Source organism: Haematobia irritans, chromosome 3 (assembly GCF_050003625.1).
Source record: "Haematobia irritans isolate KBUSLIRL chromosome 3, ASM5000362v1, whole genome shotgun sequence".
Classification (NCBI taxonomy): Eukaryota; Metazoa; Arthropoda; class Insecta; order Diptera; family Muscidae; genus Haematobia; species Haematobia irritans.
Genome location: NC_134399.1, coordinates 175,000,788 through 175,024,020, shown reverse-complemented (window position 1 = coordinate 175,024,020; position 23,233 = coordinate 175,000,788). Strand labels below are relative to the sequence as shown.

The window sequence follows — 23,233 nt, the reverse complement described above, 5'->3', positions numbered from 1 at the left end:
GAGCATTTAATTTTCGATTTTGTGGTGGAAGGTGGTATGTTAGAATTTATAATATATTTTTGGTGCTTTTTGGCCTTGGGGAGTTGGCAACACTGATATTAAACAAGGTACTTTCATTATTACAAAAACAACAATGGCAGCCGCCATATTGCCATTTTGATTGTCAGTCAAATTATTGCTCACAGGGAAACTGCAATGTTCGAAATTTTAATTTTGCTTCGAAATATGAGACATAACATCAATAATGAAGACCTAAATATTTCAAAATTTTTTGTATAAAATAATTTTATTTTCGAATTTTTATTTTAATTTGTCAGAGTTGTTAGTTAACATATGCTTTGTTCAGAAAATCCTCCTAAGGGATGATAACTACGATGTGTGCGATTTCTTATATACCTAAAAAATACACAAATTTATAGACGAGGAGAATACAGAATACTTCACATGGTCTTTGGCAGAGGGAGATGACAAACACAAAAACCTCTTAGCTTTTGAATATAAATGAAAATTGGCAATCAAAATTCTACCAGTAAAGAAAAAATTGTTATTGTTACTGATACTTTTAACATACCTTGTTACTTTTAACATACCTTGTTAATGTTGATACTTAAAGCGTGGGAATAATTTAAACGCGAAATTATAAATGTTTTGTTTAATTCCTTTAATTCTTATATTCTTTTTCTTTGTTTTACAGACGCCGGCAACATCGCTTGGAACAAGAACAAGCTGATTTGGAATATGAAATACGTGTCTTAATGGCACAACCGGAACGTAATAAAACTGATTCGGATAAGGCCAGAGAAGAAGCGTTCATAGAGCGCCTAGTTGAAGTAGTGCAATTAAGAAATGAAGTGGTCGAATGTTTGGAAATGGATCGAATAAGAGAAGCCGAGGAAGATCAAGTAAGTATTATGTGTTCTTAACATACACATTGGGACTACTAAGCACGGTTACCACAGTTGGTAGAATTCTACCAAAAATGGTAGATTTTTTACTGTTTAGTGGATTGGTAGAATTCTTGAAGTTTTGGGAGATTTTGCAAAATATTCCTATCTAAAAAATTTCTGTGGAAACAAAATTACGACAAAATTTTCTATAGAAATAAAATTTTCATTAAATTTTCTAAAGAAATAAAATTTTGGCAAAATTTTCTATAGAAATAACATTTCGACAAAATTTTCTATAGAAATAAAATTTTCATAAAATTTTCTAAAAAAATAAAATTTTGGCAAAATTTTCTAAAAAAATAAAATTTTGGCAAAATTTTCTATAGAAATAAATTTTTGGCAAAATTTTCTATAGAAGTAAAATTTTGGCAAAATTTCTATAGAAATAACATTTTGGCAAAATTTTCTATAGGCATAAAATTTTGGCAAAATTTTCTATAGAAATAAAATCTTGGCAAAATTTTCTATGGAAATAAAATTTCGGCAAAATTTTCTATAGAAATAAAGTTTTGTCAAAATTTTCTATAAAAATAAAATTTTGGTAAATTTTCTATAGACATAAAATTTTGGCAAAATTTTCTATAGAAGTAAAATTTTGGCAAAATTTCTATAGAAATAACATTTTGGCAAATTTTCTATATACATAAAATTTTGGCAAAATTTTCTATAGAAGTAAAATTTTGGCAAATTTTCTATAGAAATAACATTTTGGCAAAATTTTCTATAGAAATAAAGTTTTGACAAAATTTTCTATAGAAATAATATTTTTACAAAATAAAATCTTGGTAAAAATTTCTATAGAAATAAAATATTGGCAAAATTTTCTATGGAAATAAAATTTTGGCAAAATTTGGAAATAAAAAAATATGTAAATAAAATTTTGGCAAAATTTTCTATTGAAATAAAGTTTTGGCAAAATTTTCTATGGAAATAAAATTTTGGCAAAATTTTCTATAGAAGTAAAATTTTGGCAAAATTTCTATAGAAATAACATTTTGGCAAATTTTTTATATACATACAATTTTGGCAAAATTTTCTATAGAAGTAAAATTTTGGCAAAATTTTTATAGAAATAACATTTTGGCAAAATTTTCTATAGAAATAAAGTTTTGAAAAAATTTTCTATAGGAATAATATTTTTACAAAATAAAATCTTGGTAAAAATTTCTATAGAAATAAAATATTGGCAAAATTTTCTATGGAAATAAAATTTTGGCAAAATTTTCTATAGAAATAAAGTTTTGTCAAAATTTTCTATAGAAATAAAATTTTGGCAAATTTTTTAGACATAAAATTTTGGCAAAATTTTCTATAGAAGAAAAATTTTTGCAAAATTTCTATAGAAATAACATTTTGGCAAAATTTTCTATAGAAATAAAATTTTGGCAAAATGTTCTATAGAAATAAAATTTTGGCAAAATTTTCTATAGAAATAAAATTTTGGCAAAATTTTCTATAGAAAATTTTTGTTTGGTAGTTTTTTGGTAGAATTCTCTCCAAATTTTGGTAGATTATATTTTGTTCGAGTGGCAACCGTGCTACCAAATCCGTTGTTATCAATGAGATACGGCCGATTCTATTATAAGTTTAATAAGAAGAGAGTCAAATACTTGAGTACTTGGTGATATGAAATAGCTCTCTTATGATTAAAATCGAAATATAATTTGGCTTGGATCTTTGATTTGAAAGAAGTTCTTTATCTATACCATTACAATGGACTAGTCCAAATAGCCCCAACTGCCCCCAATAATATTTTCATTGAAGGAAGATTTCTGGAAATGTGGAACTAATCATTTTTTTGTTGTTTTTCTTTATTACAGAGCATCAAACAACGTTTGGAATCACACATAGCCAATAAAAGAGACGATGAACCTGAAACGAAAAAATCATCTTCATCGAAATTATCCAAGAAGGAAAAGAAAAAGCAGAAAGAATCCAAAAAATTGGCGAAAAATAAAAAATTAGATGCTGATAAGGTAATCAGGAAATTGTGGATATTTTTCCCGAATTTTCTAATTACTAAAAATGTTTTTTTTTTATTTCCAGGATGCCGATGAATCGGAAATAAATTTAGACAAACAAAAAACCAAAAAGAAAAAGAAGCTCTTAATCTTCTAAATCATCCAGGACTAGAAAAACTGGGTTAATATTTCATCTAAGTCGTTCTCTTCGTTTATGTGTGATAGAAAACAAAAAACAACAAATTCTAATGGCCAATCTTGTTTATATTTAATTATATATCATTACTTCTAGTTTTCCCCCACCCCCAAGAGTTTTATTATCAGAAGAAAACTTAGTTTTTGGATTATTTATTTTGTTTTTTAGATCATAGGGCGGCGCTCGTAGCAATCTAAATTCAATTACTGTTCTGTATTATTTTTATTGTAGTCCCATACTAAACAAAACAAAAATTACATCGTAGCTCATTTTGTTATTTGAAATTAAAAATTTCTTAAATTGTTTGTTCTTATTCTTAATTTAAAATAAAAGCAAGAAGAAAAATTAATCCCATATAAATTTGCAATACATTTTTTTAACTTTTATTTTTTATATATAAATATTCTATGTATATTTAGCATTTATTTTCTATTTATAAGCTCTAATTTAAATAAAATTAATTATATATTTTTTGTTTTTTTTTCGAAATCTCAATAAATGTATCAAACATATGTTTTGTCCAAAATTTATTAAATTGTAGATTTCTTTTAAGCATTTATTTTAAAGTTAGTAGTCTCCACTCCCTTTGATTTGCTATATTCCGCTTTGTGTCTTTAACATTTAAGGCAAAATATTTTGGAGCTACAATATTTGTCTATTCATTTGAATATTTTGTAATATTTACTGTATATATCTATGGTTTTCTAAACTTTTCCCAATCTATTTACTTTTTATTTTTTAAGAAAACCTCAGATATGTTAGTTTTCATTACAATTTATTTTTTAATCTAGTTCTATTCTAGATTTCACATGAGTAAAGTAATGTATTGTTTTTAACATCTATAAAGTTGTCTAGTGTTGAAAATGATTGAATTTCTGATTTTCCTTTTTTTGATGCTTTAAAAAATGTGGTTACTTTGCGTGTGAAACCTAGAATAGCCCCGATTATTTTTTGAAACTGACAACAAATCGATTTATTTTGCTTTGATATTCAAGAGAGAAAATATTAATATCGTTTATGAATACATATATTTTTTATGTTAAATATTTTTAATAAAAACAATATTAACTAAAGAAATCACTGTTTTTATTTGTAGGGATATTGGTTTCCATATAGGTCAGGTATAGTGGTAGTCCGTTGTTTTAGGCTCACTTAGACTATTCAGTCCATTGTGGTGAAATTCTCTCTTATCACTGAGTACTTACGGACTTGGTTATGGACATTTGAGAAACATACCCCTCACTAGAGCATAAAAATTGCGGTTTCTAGAAGCTCAAGCACGGTTGCCACACGTGCAAAAATTATCTACCAAAATTTGAAGAAACTGTTACCAAAAATCTACCAAATTAAAAAAAGTATTTTGAAGTCAAAATTTTATTTCTATAGAAAATTTTGTTAAAATTTTATTTCTATAGAAAATTTTGTCAAAATTTTATTTCTATAGAAAATTTTGTCAAAATTTTATTTTTATAGAAAATTTTGTCAGAATTTTATTTTTATAGAACATTTTGTCAAAATTTTATTTCTATAGAAAATTTAGTCAAAATTTTATTTCTTTAGAAAACTTTGTCAACATTTTATTTCTATAGAAAATTTTGTCAATTTTATTTCCATAGAAAATTTTGTGAAAATTTTATTTCTATAGAGAATTTTGTCACAATTTTTTTAGTGAACTGCCTGAATTTATTCTGATAATTGGTTGATAGTTTTGCTGCAAGTAGAGGATGCCGATGAGGAATGTGGTAATTCCGAAACGTGCGTCCATCCAACTATCTTGCAGTCTATAGGCCTTTGCCCAAATAAATTTGACAATCATTCTTTTCCTTTGTTGGTTAAGCTACACTTGTAGTTTAGTCAATGCATTGTTTTAAGCTGAAATCAAAAAAACAACAACAATGATTAAAGAAAAAAAAATTAAAAAAAAGCAACAATAACAAAACAAAAATTTTATTTCTATAGAAAATTTTGTCAAAATTTTATTTCTATGGAAAATTTTGTCAAAATTTTATTTCTTTAGAAAATTTTGACAACATTTTATTTCTATAGAAAATTTTGTCAAAATTTTATTTCAATAGAAAATTTTGTCACAATTTTATTTCTATAGAAAATTTTGTCAAACTTTTATTTCTATAGAAAATTTTGTCAAATTTTTTTTACTATAGAAATAATTTTTTTTCTATAGAAAATTTTGTCACAATTTTATTTCTATAGAAAATTTTGTCAAAATTTTATTTCTATAGAAAATTTTGTTAAAATTTTATTTCTATAGAAAATTTAGTCACAATTTTATTTTTATAGAAAATTTTGTCAAAATTTTATTTCTATAGAAAATTTTTTACTATAGAAATATTTTAATTTCTATAGAAAATTTTGTTAAAATTGTATTTCTATAGAAAATTTTTTGAAAATTTTATTTCAATAGAAAATGTTGTTAAAATTTAGAAATAATTTTTTTCGATAGAAAATTTTGTCAAAATTTTATTTCTATAGAAAATTTTGTCAAAATTTTATTTCTATAGAAACATTTTGTCAAAATTTTATTTCTATAGAAACATTTTGTCAAAATTTTATTTCTATAGAAACATTTTGTCAAAATATATATAGATAATTGAATGACGATTTTGCACAATCTACCAAAACGTGAAGAATTCGTCCAATATACCGAAAAGGAAAAGATCTACCATATTTGGTGGAATTCTACCAACTGAGGCAACCGTGCCAAGAAGTGAAATTGGGAGATCGAATCTTCGCCAAATTTCAGGACGATAGCGCCATTATAGAAGGCAATAGTGTGATTACAACAGACAGAATTTCTCCCTGAATGATAGTGCACATTTTGGTATATTTTAGTGAAGTGTCACACTTAAGAGGTGTTATGGACTACACTTCACATCCTCACAGACCTGAAAAACGTACGCGCACTTTTTTTCTGTATGTGCTAAGTGTACAGCTATCGTATGTAAAGTTAGAAGATTTTTAACAGAAATAAATAACATATTTTGCACATTTTATTGAGCAAAATCAGTTGAATATGCCTCGAAATAAAATTTTATAAAACTATCTAAAATTTGAACGAAAAAAAATTCTTCTTGCTGGTGAATATTTTTACGGGCTGTTTTTTCCACATTCTACAGTAGTACGTGAAAAAAAAACATTTTCTGCAAATAAAATGTAGGGTGGTTAAAATTTAAAGGGCCGATGTTGATTTTGAATAAAACACAAACTATTTAGGAAATTATTGTAATTTTATTTTATTATGATATATTGGTATTACTTAATTATGTATGGAACAAAATATCGCCCAAATAGGCGCCGCGACCTCGGTGACACACCTTCATCCGATGGTCCAAATTTTCGATGACGCTGAGGCATAATGAAGGTTCTATGCCGTTAATGTGCCGAATTATCTCATCATTTAGCTCTTGAATTGTTGCTGGCTTATCGACGTACACCATTTCTTTCAAATAACCCCAAAGAAGAAAGTCCAACGGTGTCAAATCACATGATCTTGGCGGCCAATTGACATCGCCATTACGTGAGATAACACGGCCATTGAATTTGTTGTGCAAAAGAGCCATTGTTTCGTTAGCTGTGTGGCAAGTGGTCCTGCTGAAACCACATATCGTCCACATCCATATCTTCCAATTCGGGCCATAAAAAGTTCGTTATCATCTCACGATAGCGAACACCATTCACAGTAACTGCCTGACCGGCCTCATTTTGGAAAAAATACGGCCCGATGATGCCGCCTGCCCATAAACCGCACCAAACAGTCACTCTTTGTGGGTGCATTGGTTTTTCGACAATCTCTCTTGGATTCTCATTCGCCCAAATGCGTCAATTCTGTTTATTGACACACACAGAGGTGAAAATGTGCCTTATCACTGAAGATGATATTCTTCGAAAATTGATCATCCACTGTTGCCATTTCTTGGAACACGTTGTTGGATTGTGTATCTCTCCATGGTTCAAATTGAGTAAGTCTGAAATAGAGAAATGTCAAATAAAATTCGGAAAAAAACTTGGCGTTTAGGTGTGGTTCACATTCAACATCGGCCCTTACAAATTAACCACCCTTTATTTGCAAGAAAAAAATCAGCATGGAGATTTTCAAGTGTTACAAAGGGAAAGACAAATTTATAATATCCCCATCACCAGGCCGCTGAGTCGCTGTTTATGAGGCCGTTATTCAGCAGCAATATCAGCTTCTTCATCGACAGTCAGGCAGCTATAAAAGCATTGTGCAGTGCTGACATAAGGTCTAAGGTAGTCAGCTGTTGTCGATTCGCCGCTCAAGGTTCTCACTGAACAGCATAATATAACTCTGGTATCATAACAGGACATAATACACTTGGGAAACACATGGTAAGAATAGGACTTAATGACGATGATATCTGTAGACGGTGCCTGGACCCGGAAGTTACGGAGGACTCGTACCACTTCCTGTGGCAGTGTCCAGTTTTATCCTTTAGAAAAAACAAGATACTGGGCTCCTGATCTGCGGGAGTGAAATTTTGATGTCGATGAACAGAGAAGAATTGCGGCCATTGATTGGTATCATAACAGGACATAATACACTTGGTAAACACATGGTAAGAATATGACTTAATGACGATGATATCTGTAGACGGTGCCTGGACCCGGAAGTTACGGAAGACTCGTACCACTTCCTGTGCCAGTGTCCAGCTTTACCCTTTAGAAAAAACAAGATACTGGGCTGCTGATCTGCGGGAGTGCAGCTTAAGGAACATACTTGCATTCCTCAGGGCCTCTGGCTGGTTGTTTTGAGATTTCTTTTAAAGGAATCATCCTCTACAACCTAACCTAACCTAATCACCATTCTATGGTGTTGGGTATATAAATATAGCATTTTACTTTATTTTATGTATCAGCAACCCTTTTAAAGGAAACCATTAATTTGTAATAAAGTGTTTGTACTTTATTGATATGAAAATCTATACAATAAGAAAGAAAAATGTAAAATCTACGATTGTAACGATTTGGAGTGGATTATTCAATCTTAGATTTTACATCTCTTCCCATATCAAATCACAATAAAGATATTCATATAATAAAGTTTCATCGATTTTTCATATAAAATTTATTTAAAAAATCAAAAAATACTAAATCAAATTTTGTTCAAATACTTAATCGTTTTTATGCTCGAAAACATTACGCAATGTGTGAAACGTTGAGTCCAATACTTCCCTTTTGACTACATCCATGGAATGGGGTTTATAGCTCTGAATTAGATTCTTGATTTTCTGATCCTTGTTAAGGGTTGCAGTACTATTTTTTTTAAGAATTGGTTTCAATCCCAAATTGAGAGTGTTAATAAGATTGGAAGCTACCATCGAGTTGTGAGGAGTGGTAATTTGAGGGGAGTCTATGGACTTTGGCAAGTCCTTAGAAGAAGGTTCTTTAGATTGCAATGAACTGGAATTTTCATTGAGACTGCATGGAATTGCATTAGCATTTCTTCTATTCGAACAAATTTTCAGTATTAAGGATAACTTTTGCCAAAGCCTTAATGCTTGTAAACTTCGTTCGAGTACTTTAGTATTACATATAGGCTGAATCAGACCATTGTCCAACACAATATTATCATGCATATTAATACAACTCTCATAAGATGTAATACCTCTTAGAGTGTTGGTATTCGAGAGTGCTGTAACCACAGCAGTGGCATCATCGCTATCATGATATTTCGGAAGTAGTTTGCTGTTGTCTTTCATAAACTTGCGTTTATTTTTCATTATTAGCTTCCTATTTTTGTTGGATATAGCATTGCCGTAATTGATGCGATTCAATAATTTCTCTTTTCCATCGAAAGAACTTTCACTGGTTGTTTGTGAATCTTGTCCATTCCATCTCCGCCACGGTAGAGTTTTCTTCATACCTTCGTTGACTTCTTCCCGTAATTTTCCCATTAACATTTTTTGCATATTCCAATTGGAAATCTGATTACCATAATTTTTCCGTTTATTTACTTGAGTCCTCATATATTCCAGTTTTTCTCGTTGCTGTTCTCTCCATTGATTCTTGTTCAATGTGTAAACTTTAAAAGGTATAACATTTGAATTTCCCGCCTTGACATCCGTGTCTGTTTCACCACCCATGGCATTACGCACGGAATAATATTGGCCAATTTCTTTAGCTTTTTGTAAATTTGAAGAGTTCTTTGTTATTGGCCTTACTTGTTGGACCTTACGTCTCCGATTAATATCGGCTTCTTTAATTTCGGCAATTTCCTTAAAAAGCCTCTTCAATCTCACCTCACGCATTTTCTTTTCAATTGCCTTCTCATTAATCTCCATAATGCGTTCATATTCCTCTTTCAATTTTAGCAATTCTCCACTTTTTTTACTTTTTGCCACAATTCTTTGGAGAAATGGTGTTGACTTGACTTGATAAGACATTTTTTTCAGAAATTCCCCTATTTTGTTTAGTGATTAATTTTAGCTATATTAGAATTTTGTGGTTTGCACGAGAAAAAATTTAAATGTTTTTTGTTTCGGCAACGTGAAATTTTTGACTCTCTCTAGTAATTTTTATTTTTTCCGAACTAAAGAATTTTTGTATTTTTTAAATATCTGAAATTTGAATATCTCAATATCAACACAGTCAAAGCCTGCCAGTTATTTATTAAATTTGAAAAATAAACACTACTGTAAAAATTCAATGAAATACGAGGGAGGTGAGATCCAGCGTGGTACATTTGTTATCGATCACGGTGAAGTCTACAACGAGGAAATAAAGGCGTCTTTGTGTGGGCACATAGGCGTAGGAAGGCCTCTGGGGAGGGGGCTTAGACCCATCCAGAAATATATTAGCCCCCCACAGAGACAAATTTTAAAAGCACATCCAGAAGATGTACTCCCAATGATGTTCTTTATCTTAACTACACAGGAAGTTGTTTTCATTCAATTTTTTTATAACATGTTTTTATACCCTGCTCCACACTGTGGAACAGGGTATTATAAGTTAGTGCATATGTTTGCAACACCCAGAAGGAGACGAGATAGACACATGGTGTCTTTGGCAAAAATGCTCAGGGTGGGCTCCTGAGTCGATATAGCGATGTCCGTCTGTCCGTCTGTCCGTCTGTCCGTGAACACATTTTTGTAATCAAAGTCTAGGTCGCAGTTTTAGTCCAATCGACTTCAAATTTGGCACAAGTATGTGTTTTGGCTCAGAATAGATCCCTATTGATTTTGGAAGAAATCGGTTCAGATTTAGATATAGCTCCCATATATATATTTCGCTCGATATGGACTTATATGGCCCCAGAAGCCAGAGTTTTACCCTAATTTGCTTAAAATTTTGTACAAGAAGAACAATTAGTACTATAGTCAAGTGTGCCAAATTTTATCGAAATCGGTTCAGATTTAGATATAGCTCCCATATATATCTTTCGCCCGATATGGACTAATACGGTCCCAGAAGCCAGAGTTTTACCCCAATTTGGTTGAAATTTTGCACAGGGAGTAGAATTAGCATTGTAGCTATGCGTGCCAAATTTGGTTGAAATCGGTTCAGATTTAGATATAGCTCCCATATATAGCTTTCACCCGATTTACACTCATAGGACCACAGTTGCCAATTTTTTGCTCCGATTTAGTTGAAATTTTGCACAGGGAGTAGAATTAGCATTGTTGCTATGCGTGTCAAGTTTGGTTGAAATCGGTTCAGATTTAGATATAGCTCCCATATATAGCTTTCGGCCGATTTACACTCATATGACCACAGAGGCCAATTTTTTGCTCCGATTTAGTTGAAATTTTGCACAGGGAGTAGAATTAGCTTTGTAGCTATGCGTGCAAAATTTGGTTGAAATCGGTTCAGATTTAGATATAGCTCCCATATATATGTTTTTCTGATTTCGACAAAAATGGTCAAAATACCAACATTTTCCTTGTAAAATCGCCACTGCTTAGTCGAAAAGTTGTAAAAATGACTCTAATTTTCCTAAACTTCTAATACATATATATCGAGCGATAAATCATAAATAAACTTTTGCGAAGTTTCCTCAAAATTGCTTCAGATTTAAATGTTTCCCATATTTTTTTTACTAACATTGTGTTCCACCCTAGTGCATTAGCCGACTTAAATTTTGAGTCTATAGATTTTGTAGAAGTCTATCAAATTCTTCCAGATCGAGTGATATTTAAATGTATGTATTTGGGACAAACCTTTATATAGCCCCCAACACATTTGACGGATGTGATATGGTATCGAAAATTTAGATCTACAAAGTGGTGCAGGGTATAATATAGTCGGCCCCGCCCGACTTTAGACTTTCTTACTTGTTTCATATTTGTAATGGGTAATTTTAACTTTTTTGGTTTCAAATTGGTTAGCAACAGTTTAAGAATTCATAAAATGGTACAAATTATTTAAATTTTGTCGAACAAAAATGCTAAATGCAATCTGAAAAAATTGGGCATTTGTAAAAATATTTGAATTCAAACGTTTCAGACAAGGTTTAAAATCCATTAAAAAAATATAAAAAAAGAAAAAAAAAATTATAAAAATTATTTATTTGATAAAATATCACAGAATTTTTTAATTTACATCCAAAACATTGAATTCGGATCACGCCTAAAGAAGTCATGCAAATTCAGTGCACCGGCAGTTGAAATGGAGGACTTCCGTCCTATGATAAGCCCATGTTAAATGCATCGCTTCTGCGTCAATTTTGCACCACTTACAGATCCAAAAAGAACGTTTTCATTACTTTTTTGGCGACGCTTTTTTGCTGAGATCCTAATAAGGCTGGGTCCAGAAGTGCTGCAAAATTGCCGCATAAGCGATGAATTTAACATGACCATATGATGTCCTTCATTTCAACAACCGTTGCACTGAATTTTGCATCACTTCTTAAGGTATGATCCAAATTCAGTGTTGTGAATGTGAATTAAAGAATTTTGTGATATTTTCCAAAATAAATATTTTTTGTAATTTGTTATAATTTTTTATTCATTCTAACGCTTGTCTGAAGCGTTTGACCTTGAATATTTTCAAAAATTATTGATTTTTCTAGAATGAATTAAAAATTTTTTCCAAATAAATAATTTTTATAATTTGTTACAATTTTTAATGCATTCTAAAACTTATCTGAAGCGTTTTAGCATTTTTGGGGCAAAATTTGAATAAATTTTACCTTTTTTATTAATTCTTCCTTTTTTACCTATTTGAAAAAATTTTACCCATTAAAAACATGAAAAAAAAAACAGTTATAAAAATTGAATTAAAACACTTAAATTAACCTAAATTAATTGACTAGTTATACTGAAGTCTTATTTTTATATCCTCCACCATAGGATGGGGGTATATTAACTTTGTCATTCCGTTTGTAACACATCGAAATATTGCTCTAAGACCCCATAAAGTATATATATTCTGGGTCGTGGTGAAATTCTGAGTCGATCTGAGCATGTCCGTCCGTCCGTCCGTCTGTTGAAATCACGCTAACTTCCGAACGAAACAAGCTATCGACTTGAAACTTGGCACAAGTAGTTCTTATTGAGGTAGGTCCGATGGTATTGCAAATGGGCCATATCGGTCCACTTTTACGTATAGCCCCCATATAAACGGACCCCCAAATTTAGCTTGCGAGGCCTCTAAGAGAAGCAATTTTCATCCGATCCGGCTGAAATTTGGTACATGGTGTTAGTATATGGTCTCTAACAAACATGCAAAAATTGGTCCACATCGGTCCATAATTATATACAGCCCCCATATAAACCGATCCCCCGATTTGGCTTGCGAGGCCTCTAAGAGAAGGAAATTTAATCCGATCCGGCTGAAATTTGGTACATGGTGTTAGCATATGGTCTCTAACAACCATGCAAAAATTGGTCCACATCGGTCCATAATTATATATAGCCCCCATATAAACCGATCCCCCGATTTGGCTTGCGAGGCCTCTAAGAGAAGCAAATTTCATCCGATCCGGCTGAAATTTGGTACATGGTGTTAGTATATGGTCTCTAACAACCATGCAAAAATTGGTCCACATCGGTCCATAATTATATATAGGCCCCATATAAACCGATCCCCAGATTTGACCTCCAGAGCCCCTTGGAAGAGCAAAATTCTTCCCATTCGGTTGAAATTTGGTACGTGATGTTAGTATATGGTATCCAACAACCATGCAGGAATTGGTTCCTATCAACCCATAATTATATATAGCCCCATATAAACCGATCCCCAGATTTGACCTCCGGTGCCTTTTGGAGAAGCAAAATTCATCCGATCTGCTTGAAATTTGGTACGTGGTGATCGTACATGATATTTAACAACCATGCCAAAAGTGGTCCATATCAGTCCATAATCATATATAGGCCCCATATATACCGATCCCGATATTTGGTTTTGGAGCCTCTTGGAGGAGCAAATTTCATCCGAGTCAGTTGAAATTTGGTACATTGTGCTAGTATATGGTCGTTAACAACCATGTCTAACTAGGTCCATATCGGTCTATAGTTATATATATCCCTCAGATAAATCGATTTCCAATCACACAAAAATTGGTCCATATCAAGTTCATAATTGTATATAGCCCCCATATAAGTGACCCCCATATTTCAATTCTGGCTCTCTACGTACCGTGCAAAAAGTCCATATCGATTCGTAATTATTTGTAGACTTAACTCTACATAACTGTTTTGTCTAATATATACCACGTATGGACTAACTCACAATTTAGAAAACGATGTTAAGAAGTTTAAGATACCACAACCCAAGTATTTCGATTGTGGATGACGGTCTTTCGTAGAAGTTTCTACGCAATCCATGGTGGAGGGTACATAAGATTCAGCCTGGCCGAACTTACGGCCGTATATACTTGTTTTTTTTTTTCATTGTTATAAAATAAAAAATTAATTAAACCTATAACTTCGGTCAATTAACTTTTAGCTAGGGACCTCCTAGGAAAATTGTCTAGCTAACAGGTTGGCTGATAAGTCCCCGGTCCGACACATAGGTGGCGTCGCTAGGATTAAATGCATATTATTTTTATATAGTACCTTCAAATGTGAAGCAACTTTTGTTATTGTAAAAAAAATGGAAAAAAGGAATTTCGTGTTTTGATAAAATACTGTTTTCTGAAGGGAAAAAATACGGTGGAAGCAAAAGCTTGGCTTGATAATGAGTTTCCGGACTCTGCCCCAGCGAAATCAACAATAATTGATTGGTATGCAAAATTCAAGCGTGGTGAAATGAGCACGAAGGACGGTGAACGCAGTGGTCGCCCGGAAGAGGTGGTTACCGACGAAAACATCAAAAAAATCCACAAAATGACCGTAAAATGAAGTTGATCGAGATAGCAGAGGCCTTAAAGATATAAAAGAAACGTGTTGGTCATATCATTCATCAATATTTGGATAGGAGGAAGCTCTGTGCAAAATGGGTGCTGCGCGAGCTCACATTTGACCAAAAGCAACAACGTGTTGATGATTCTGAGCGGTGTTTGCAGCTGTTAACTCGTAATACACCCGAGATTTTCCGTCGATATGTGACAATGGGTGAAACATGGCTCCATGAACCGTCTCCGAAGCGTGGAAAGACTCAAAAGTCCGCTGGCAAAGTAATGGCCTCTGTTTTTTGGGATGCGCATGGAATCATTTTTATCGATTATATTGAGAAGGGAAAAACCATCAACAGTGACTATTATATGGCGTTATTGGAGCGTTTGAAGGTCGAAATCGCGGCAAAATGGCCCCATATGAAGAAGAAAAAAGTGTTGTTCCACCAAGACAACGCACCGTGCCACAAGCCATTGAGAACGATGGCAAAAATTCATGAATTGGACTTGGAATTGCTTCCCCACCCACCGTATTCTCCAGATCTGGCCCCCAGCGACTTTTTTTCTCAGACCTCAAAAGGATGCTCGCAGGGAAAGAATTGGACTGCAATGAAGAGGTGATCGCCGAAACTGAGGCCTATTTTGAGGCAAAACCGAAGGAGTACTACCAAAATGGTATCAAAAAATTGGAAGGTCGTTATAATCGTTGTATCGCTCTTGAAGGGAACTATGTTGAATAATAACGAATTTTGACAAAAAAAATGTGTTTTTCTTTGTTAGACCGGGGACTTGCCAACCTGTTACGCTAATGGTGGGGCATAGAACCGTTCTCTCCAGTGTTTAAATGTGAATAAATCTTATTTTTCGTACCATTGCTCGTTACCGTGATAATGGCAATGTTGCATCGCGTTCAAAAATGCACGAAAAATGCAAAATGAAATTGGGCTAAAGTAATTGAAGTTCCCAAAAGTGCAAAAGCTCGCGGATGCACAAAAAACAAGTAAGGATAGTCTAAAGTCGGGTGTATTCAAGGAGGCTCCTCGCTTCTTTTCTACCGCACAATGGTCACCAAAATCTTTGCGACTGGGCATTTTGGAGAGTAAAGGTGGCACAAAAAAAAAATCGAAATGACGATCATCTGCAGGCGGCCCTTCGTCAAGAATGGACCAAAATACCACAGAACCACTTTCGTGCAGCGGCTTATGGGTTTGTAGGCCTTTTTTGGAGGCCATAATTGGAGCCAAAGGAAACAAATTCGAACAAATTTAAACTTATTCGAATATTTGATGTAATTTCTGATATATTTTGTTTATTATTATTAGACCGACCGCGATGTCGACAGACATGACACCAACCTCTCCATCCAAGTAATACAGGTCGCTTCAATGAACTCGACGTTAAAAGATAAAAATAACGAAAAAGGAAAAAGAAAGTTAGAGACATCCAAACTTCATTTTTTCGTCTCCCCAGAAACGGTGACAATATCTCCTAGGTGCTGATGTTAACACTCCTGGCAAATAATCGATAAGGCGTGAGTGAGGACAGATTGAAGTCTCGGACTAACATTTCCCGTTGCCACATTTTCAATGTTGTCATAACCTGATCATAGTGCTTAGTCGATAGTAAAATTTTAAAGAACCTCATTTCCTTTTCATTTAATTCGATATATTTATTTAAATTTCAAAATGGGCACAGAGTTTAAAGCACAGCTGTTAAAAATGTCGACTATACAGTTTATAACTTGTCCGTAGGTATATTTGTTGAATGGATACGACCATTGGAAACCATTAAGAAAATTCCAGATTTTCTTTTGACTTCCAACTGACAAGATTCTAGGAGCAGCGACATTTATCAGTGGGACATTTCGATTCATAATTAAGACACTCATCCATGCAATAGGTATCGGCTCCTTCTTTACCTTCCAATTCACCAATGGCAACACACTCTTGTCTGTGAATCAAAAAGAAGAGCATCAATAAAAATACAAAACTAAATTGCTATGAACTTTATCTGAAAATACTTACGGGCAATGACAGGCTGTTTCAGGACAATTAGGAGGATAACGTAAACAATTGGTTTCACACCAATTATCCATACCAGGTAATGTTCGGAAGGCTGGAGTAGCAATACATTTTTGATCTCTGTAATTGATAGGAAAAGAAATTTACCAGAATTTCAAATTAAATTAGTTTTGAATTATTTGTCATATATTTGTTTTAATTTTTCAATTACAACATAAGTTTTGAGAAAATAGATGTCGTAATTGTATTTATTTCAAAATTACGAAATAATATTACACCAAAACCTAAAGACGGAAGTAAGCAGCTAAGGAAAGGCATATCCAAAAGAAATGAGCTACAATAAGAATCGGTCATATGGAATGAATCCTAATTCCAAGTGAGTATGAATAAATAGTAGAGATCAATAAATCATAGTTTAAGAATAAGGCTGGTTTGCGCGCATTGCGAAATTGTCATGGTTCATGACATGAGGGTTATTTTCAATCATGAAACTGCCTCTCAAATATGGACACTCTGGACAAGTGGACAATTGTCGTGAGACAACAGTAACTTTTCATAAGTGGATACCTCCCTAATGTGTCCACTCTTAGAGGTTTCACTGTAATTCGCAAGCGTGAATAATATGGTGGGCAATCATATTCAACTAACTATGGGCCTCTTAGCGAAAGTGCTATAGCGATGAAATTTGGCATCATGGTCTCAAAATGGGATATATGGTACCTTAGTGTAAACGGAATAAGGTTACGACAACAAGAGCTATGGAATCCAAACTGTTTTTAGACCTATAGAGATACAAATCAAAAGCGCCGCTGTAATGGCGCCGTTGAGATTGCACCAAGAGAAGGTATACGATCACCTGAAACATGTTTCAAGAGAAAAATTGTTATTTTTGAATGTGGAATTTGTAACCTGTTTGTCGCAACCATTCTCGGAAATTATTTGACTGATTTCGGTAAGGTTCTTGCTACATGTTTGAGGTGATCATGTTCCTTCTCTGCGTGTGAAACTGATGGGAGAAAAGATGGAAGCAATAAATATCAGCTGATAATACACAGAAAAAAATATTACAAAAATTTTACCAATTAAAATTTAAATTGAATTTAAAAAAAAAAATTCAATTAAAAATGTAATTGATTCAACAAATGTTTTAATTGGAACAAAAATTAATCACAGAATTAGTTGAAACTTCTACTAAAGACTGTCATCCACAATCGAATTACTAACATAAAATTTTAAGATGCCTTGCCGATAGCAAGGCATCTTAAAATTTTATGTTAGTCCACACGGGGTATATATTACACAAAAAGGCTGATTAAATACCCAGCAAAAAAGCGTAGCCAAAAAAGTAATGAAAATGTTATTTTTGGATCCGGAAGTGGTGCAAAATTGACGCAGAAGCGATGAATTTAACATTGGCTTGTCATAGGACGAAAGTCCTCCATTTCAACAGCCGTTGCACTGAATTTCATCACTCCTTTAGATGTGATCCGAATTCAATGTTTTGGATGTAAATTAAAAAATTCTGTGATATTTTGTCAAATAATTTTTATAATTTTTTATAATTTTCAATGGATTCTAACGCTTGTCGGAAACGTTTGACCTCAAATATTTTCAAAAATGCACAATTTTTTCAGATTTGATTTAGCATTTTTTTCGACAAAATTTAAATGATTTGTACCATTTTATGAATTCTGACTCCGTTATAACCTATTTGAAAAAAAAAAAAAATTAAAATTACCCATTAAAAGTATGAAAAACCAAGTTATAAAAAATTTAATTAAAAGCACTTTCTGGGTAGTTAAAATAAAGAACATCATTGGGAGTGCACCTTCTGGAAGTGCTTTTAAAGTTGTGCCTTTGGAAGAACTTCCAAATTTTTTTTGCTGGGTACGTATATAATTCAGTTCTTGATCGGTATATATAGGGGAGTCTAAAAATAATTACGAACCGGTATGAACTGGTGCGTGGTAATTAGAGAGCCAGAAGTGAAATACGAGGTTCGCTTTATGTGGGGGCTATATACAATTATGAACTCATATGGACCAATTTTTGTGTGATTGGGAGTCGGTTTATCTATAGACCGATAAGGAACAATTTCGGCATGGTTGTTAGCGACCCTATCCTTGCACGACGTACCAAATTTCAACCAAATCGGATGAAATTTACTCCTCCAACAGGCACCGGAGGTCAAATCTGGGGATCGGTTTATATGGGGGCTATATATAATTATGGACCGATATGGACTATATGTTAGAGGCCATATATAAACACCACGTACCGAATTTCAACCAGATCGGATGAAATTTGCTCCTTAAAGAGGCTCCGGAGGTCAAATCTGGGGATCGGTTTGTATGGGGGCTATATGTATAGTTATTGGGAGCCACCGTGGCGCAATGGTTAGCATGCCCGCCTTGCATAGACAAGGTCGTGGGTTCGAATCCTGCTTCGACCGAACACCAAAAAGTTTTTCAGCGGTAGATTATCCCACCTCAGTAATGCTGGTGACATTTCTGAGGATTTCAAAGCTTCTCTAAGTGGTTTCACTGGAATGTGGAACGCCGTTCGGACTCGGTTATAAAAAGGTCCCTTGTCATTGAGCTTAACATGGAATCGGGCAGCATTCAGTGATAAGAGAGAAGTTCACCAATGTGGTATATCAATGGACTGAATAGTCTAAGTGAGCCTGATACATCGGGTTGTCACCTAACATAATCTAACCTACCCTGTATAGTTATTGACCGATTTGGACTAATTTTGCATGGATGTTAGAGGCCATATTAAACACCACGTACTGAATTTCAACAGGATCGGATGAAATTTACTCCTCCAACAGGCTCCGGAGGTCAAATCTGGGGATCGGTTTTATGGGGGCTATATATAATTATGGACCGATATGGACTATATGTTAGAGGCCATATATAAACACCACGTACTGAATTTCAACAGGATCGGATGAAATTTGCCCCGGAGGTCAAATCTGGGGGTCGGTTTATATGGGGACTATATATAATTATTGACCGATATGGACCATTTTTTGCAGGTTTGCTACAGACACCAAAATTCACCAAATTTCAATCGGATCGGATGAATTTTGCTCCTCCAAGAGGCTCCGCAAGCCAAATCTGGGGGTCGATTTATATGGGGGCTATACGTAAAAGTGGTCCGATATGGCTCATTTGCAATATTGAAGTTCTTGTGATTTCAAAAGACGGACCGACGGACGTGGCTAGATCGACTCAGAATTTCACCACGACCCAGAATATTTATACTTTATGAGAAATATCTCAATGTGTTACAAACGGAATGACAAAGTTAATATACCCCCATCTTATGGTGGAGGGTATAATTAATTGGATCAATTAATTACTTGATTGACACCAAAAATATGTTTTTCTGTGTAAGGGAAGAGATGGATGTCATACAATTATGCAAACCGATAACGGAATATGGGAATACGGTGAAAGACAGACGGTTTTTGCTATTATTAACAGAGTTTTTTTTATGAGTGTATAATATAGTAGGTTAGGTTACCATAAATTTGGCTAAGACCCATTTTGGTTAATTGTTTTTAATAATTACCTACCATCGATTAGAAATGAACCCGCTTGCGATCGTCTAAATAAAGGACGAAAATCCCCAATTTTGCAAAATATAGGAATAAATGGATCACGTCAGAATTTGAAATCCAAAACATTGCCACGATTCCAAATTATACAACAAATGGCTGCAAATCCACCACAACAGCAGCAGAATTTGCTTAAAAATAAACAAATGGAATGTCAATGGTCCGAACCGCGAGAAAGTCCCCAACATTCTGTAATTGCTACATCGGGTTCAAATCCAAATCGTATTCATCGTAAGTATCGTCAAACTACACAACCTACAATAATGCCAGAAATGGATAGACGAGGATATTTCAATCCCTCAAGATCATCAAAATTGGTTAAGGAATTGCTTAATGCTCGCAGTCTGAGAAACTCTAAATCCTCATTAGATGATAATAGATCAATGGAACAACAAACTAATAGTTCCCCACATAATACTGAGGAAATTATTGATACAGAAAATTATGTTACTGCTGTCGAAATGGAGGAGGAAGAATATTTAGAAGAGTCTGAGGAAGACTATAAATTGGCTCCTTTGATGTCTTCACCCTCGCAATGTAATCTCAATCGTAGTCAACATATTTTACACAATTTCCAAGAAGTTCTTCAAAAACGAGGAGAAACCTCTTTAGAACCTGATGAAATGGAAATTGTGAAAAATGTTATAAAAGTCGATAAACGTTCTGGATATGTGGATAAGAAGAATCCCAAATTATTCAAGGATATACTCAAGTCGCAACTGCATGATATTCTCAAACATGAAAAGGTTATTAAACAGGCTCTTAAGAAATTGGATTCCAAAGAGAGTATACATGAAGGTGATGAGAAACCCCAATTACAGTCTTATAGAGAAATGGTAAATTATTGTAAGCGATCCGAAGAATTGAAGAAATTGGAGGTGGATGTGGTATTCAAAAATGTTCCTTCTCTGGAAAGGGAAATTACTATACTTAAAGCTTTGGGTGAAAAATTAGAAGCCACTTTAAATCGTACCTCACGTCAAAGGGTCATTCATTTCGAAGATAGTGGATATGAGGTGTTCAAACCGGAGCAGCCTCTCAAGATGAACTCTCCAAAAAAGAAGATGGCCAGAGTAAAAGTTTTCGCTTTCACATTGGTTTTGAGAGATATACCTTGCAGTACTGCAATAAGTTTGGGAGTAGCACGCTCGACTGGTTTAGCCCAAGAATTTTCAATTGCGCATAAAACTATCGTGGAACTTAAAAAGGACCCTAATAAGCCATTTTATATACCGTTAGATCCTCAGAAATTAGATTTGAAAAAAACTTCTTTTAAAGAACTAAAAGAGAACCCTGATACCTTAATGAAACTCATTAAGGCGAAAAACTCGTCGGTATCCTTCAATCTACTGGATCAAGATCCTGTATTCTTTAATAATATTTTAGTTCATAAAAGAGATTTCAATAAAATTGCCAAAAATCGTGAAGAAGATGACAAGCAAATAGAAAGAACACCTCGAGAATTCGCTAGCCCAGAGAAAGAAAGACAAGAACCATCTCAGAAATCACAAAAACAAGATGTTTTGAATTGTGAAAAATCTAAGAAACCTATTCAAACCCTTATGCTTCGAGAAAGACCTCATCGCCGATCTATACGACGTTCGATAACACCATTTAACATGGAAAAGTCGATGATTGGCCCTAAGAATAATCTTTTGAAAACCCTTCTAGTTGGAGTTGTCCAAATTTCTTGTTTTATGCTTTTAATAATGGCCTTTACATATCCCGATGCGAAATGTTGAAAATGAGCCCTAAATATTGTTATAAATTTTTGAAACTAAATATCTTTTTAAATAATGAATTTGCCAAATTTTTCTCTGCTATTCACTCTTAATATTTCCAATAAAGAAGATTCTCATTCGAAATTTCCCAAAATTTATGTTGTAATAAAATTAAATTTTATTTTAAACAAAAGGCGTTTTTAATTTGAATGCAAGTTTATGCTAAAGGTTTTAAATTAAAGATTGTTCCGATTGAAACGACTGGAGTGGAGTCCAAAACAACTGAATCAATTCGGTACATGTCGAACAAAAGTTAAGTTGCTCTGGCTCACAGGTCAGAACACTTTTTTCGGACTTCTGATCGAAAAAAGTAAAAATTAAATTTTTTCTGCAATCCATTTTATTTGCAGATAGAAATTATAAACTACCTCTTTTTCCGGTAAAATTATAGTATAATGGAATAAAAAGTAAAATCAATCCCTAAACATATACACCAGTCACAAGAAATTTTGTTCAAATTTTAGAGTTTTTTTTAATGGGATTAAGTGCCTTATAAAAGTGATTTTGCTCAATGAAATGTGGCGGTGTGAAGTATAGTCCAGAACACCTCTTAAGTGAGAATACAGAACAGGCAGATTGAAAAAAAAACTTCAAATGTAAATGGATGTTGACCAAAATAGGGATTTTTAACTCGTCTGTTAGGCAGATGATGGGAACCACCGTGGTGCCATGGTTAGCACGCCCACCTTGCATACAACGGGCAATGGGTTCAAACCAGGGCTGCCAATAAAATTTCAAAAATAATCGTCACTTTTTTCCGAAGAAAATCGTCATGGAAGTGACGACCATTTTAAAAAATCAAAAATGTTAAAAAATCTGCAATGTTAATAATATTAAAACCAAACTAATTTTTTGGTTAAAAACAAAACTATTTATTTCATATAAAGAACAGAAAATTAACACAACTATGCATTTCAACTACAAAATCATAATGAATTCAGTCTTCTATAAAAATAAAATAAAAAAAAACATTTTTATGCAATGCTATGCTACGCAATTAAAAAAATAATATAAAAAATAATTTTTTTAATTTATAGTTTTACTTCAGTAAGTTTTTTATTTAAAAAACAAGTAAGGAAAGTCTAATGTCGGGCGGGCCGATTATATTATACCCTGCACCACTTTGCAGATCTAAATTTTCGATACCATATCACATCCGTCAAATGTGTTGGGTGCTATATATAAAGGTTTGTCCCAAATACATACATTTAAATATCACTCGATTTGGACAGAATTTGATAGACTTTTACAAAATCTTTAGACTCAAAATTTAAGTTGGCTAATGCACTAGGGTGGAACACAATTTTAGTAAAAAACAAACTTATTATACCCTGTACCACAGTAGTGGTGAAGGGTATAAATATGGGAAACGTTTAAATCTGAAGCAATTTTAA

General features: G+C 33.2%; 4 protein-coding genes across 7 annotated transcripts in view; 2 read left to right on the top strand and 2 right to left on the bottom strand.

Annotated features, from left to right (window-relative positions):
- The window catches only part of MICAL-like (protein), a 254,246-nt gene extending 250,065 nt beyond the window's left edge, over positions 1-4,181 (top strand). For all 4 annotated transcript variants that reach the window (XM_075298918.1, XM_075298917.1, XM_075298916.1 and 1 more), the window contains 3 exons: positions 695-902; positions 2,768-2,923; positions 2,994-4,181. In XM_075298918.1, coding sequence (XP_075155033.1) covers positions 695-902; positions 2,768-2,923; positions 2,994-3,065 — 436 coding nt within the window. In that variant the 3' untranslated portion in view covers positions 3,066-4,181. The remainder of the gene's footprint in view (positions 1-694; positions 903-2,767; positions 2,924-2,993) is intronic.
- A 3,840-nt stretch (positions 4,182-8,021) lies between these two features.
- LOC142230469 (uncharacterized) lies at positions 8,022-9,732 on the bottom strand. The gene has a single exon (XM_075301106.1). It carries the CDS (start codon positions 9,521-9,523, stop codon positions 8,252-8,254), a length of 1,272 nt encoding a protein of 423 aa, XP_075157221.1. The 5' UTR covers positions 9,524-9,732; the 3' UTR covers positions 8,022-8,251.
- Positions 9,733-16,055: 6,323 nt separating this feature from the next.
- The window catches only part of LOC142228805 (uncharacterized), a 98,409-nt gene continuing 91,231 nt past the window's right edge, over positions 16,056-23,233 (bottom strand). The window contains exons 6-7 of the mRNA XM_075299324.1: positions 16,437-16,553; positions 16,056-16,362 (exon numbers count right to left, since the gene is read on the bottom strand). Coding sequence (XP_075155439.1) covers positions 16,245-16,362; positions 16,437-16,553 — 235 coding nt within the window. The 3' untranslated portion in view covers positions 16,056-16,244. The remainder of the gene's footprint in view (positions 16,363-16,436; positions 16,554-23,233) is intronic.
- LOC142230396 (uncharacterized) lies at positions 16,623-21,972 on the top strand. Its single transcript, XM_075301043.1, has 2 exons — positions 16,623-16,809; positions 20,027-21,972. The coding sequence occupies exons 1-2, from the start codon at positions 16,763-16,765 to the stop codon at positions 21,798-21,800; spliced, it is 1,821 nt and encodes a 606-aa protein (XP_075157158.1). The 5' UTR covers positions 16,623-16,762; the 3' UTR covers positions 21,801-21,972.

Coding starts and splice junctions, on each gene's coding strand:
- LOC142230469 (XM_075301106.1), bottom strand. CDS start 9,523: ATGTCTTATCAAGTCAAGTCAACACCATTTCTCCAAAGAATTGTGGCA.
- LOC142230396 (XM_075301043.1), top strand. CDS start 16,763: ATGAGCTACAATAAGAATCGGTCATATGGAATGAATCCTAATTCCAA. Junction 16,810..20,026: donor GGAATGAATCCTAATTCCAA/GTGAGTATGAAT, acceptor ACCATCGATTAG/AAATGAACCCGCTTGCGATC.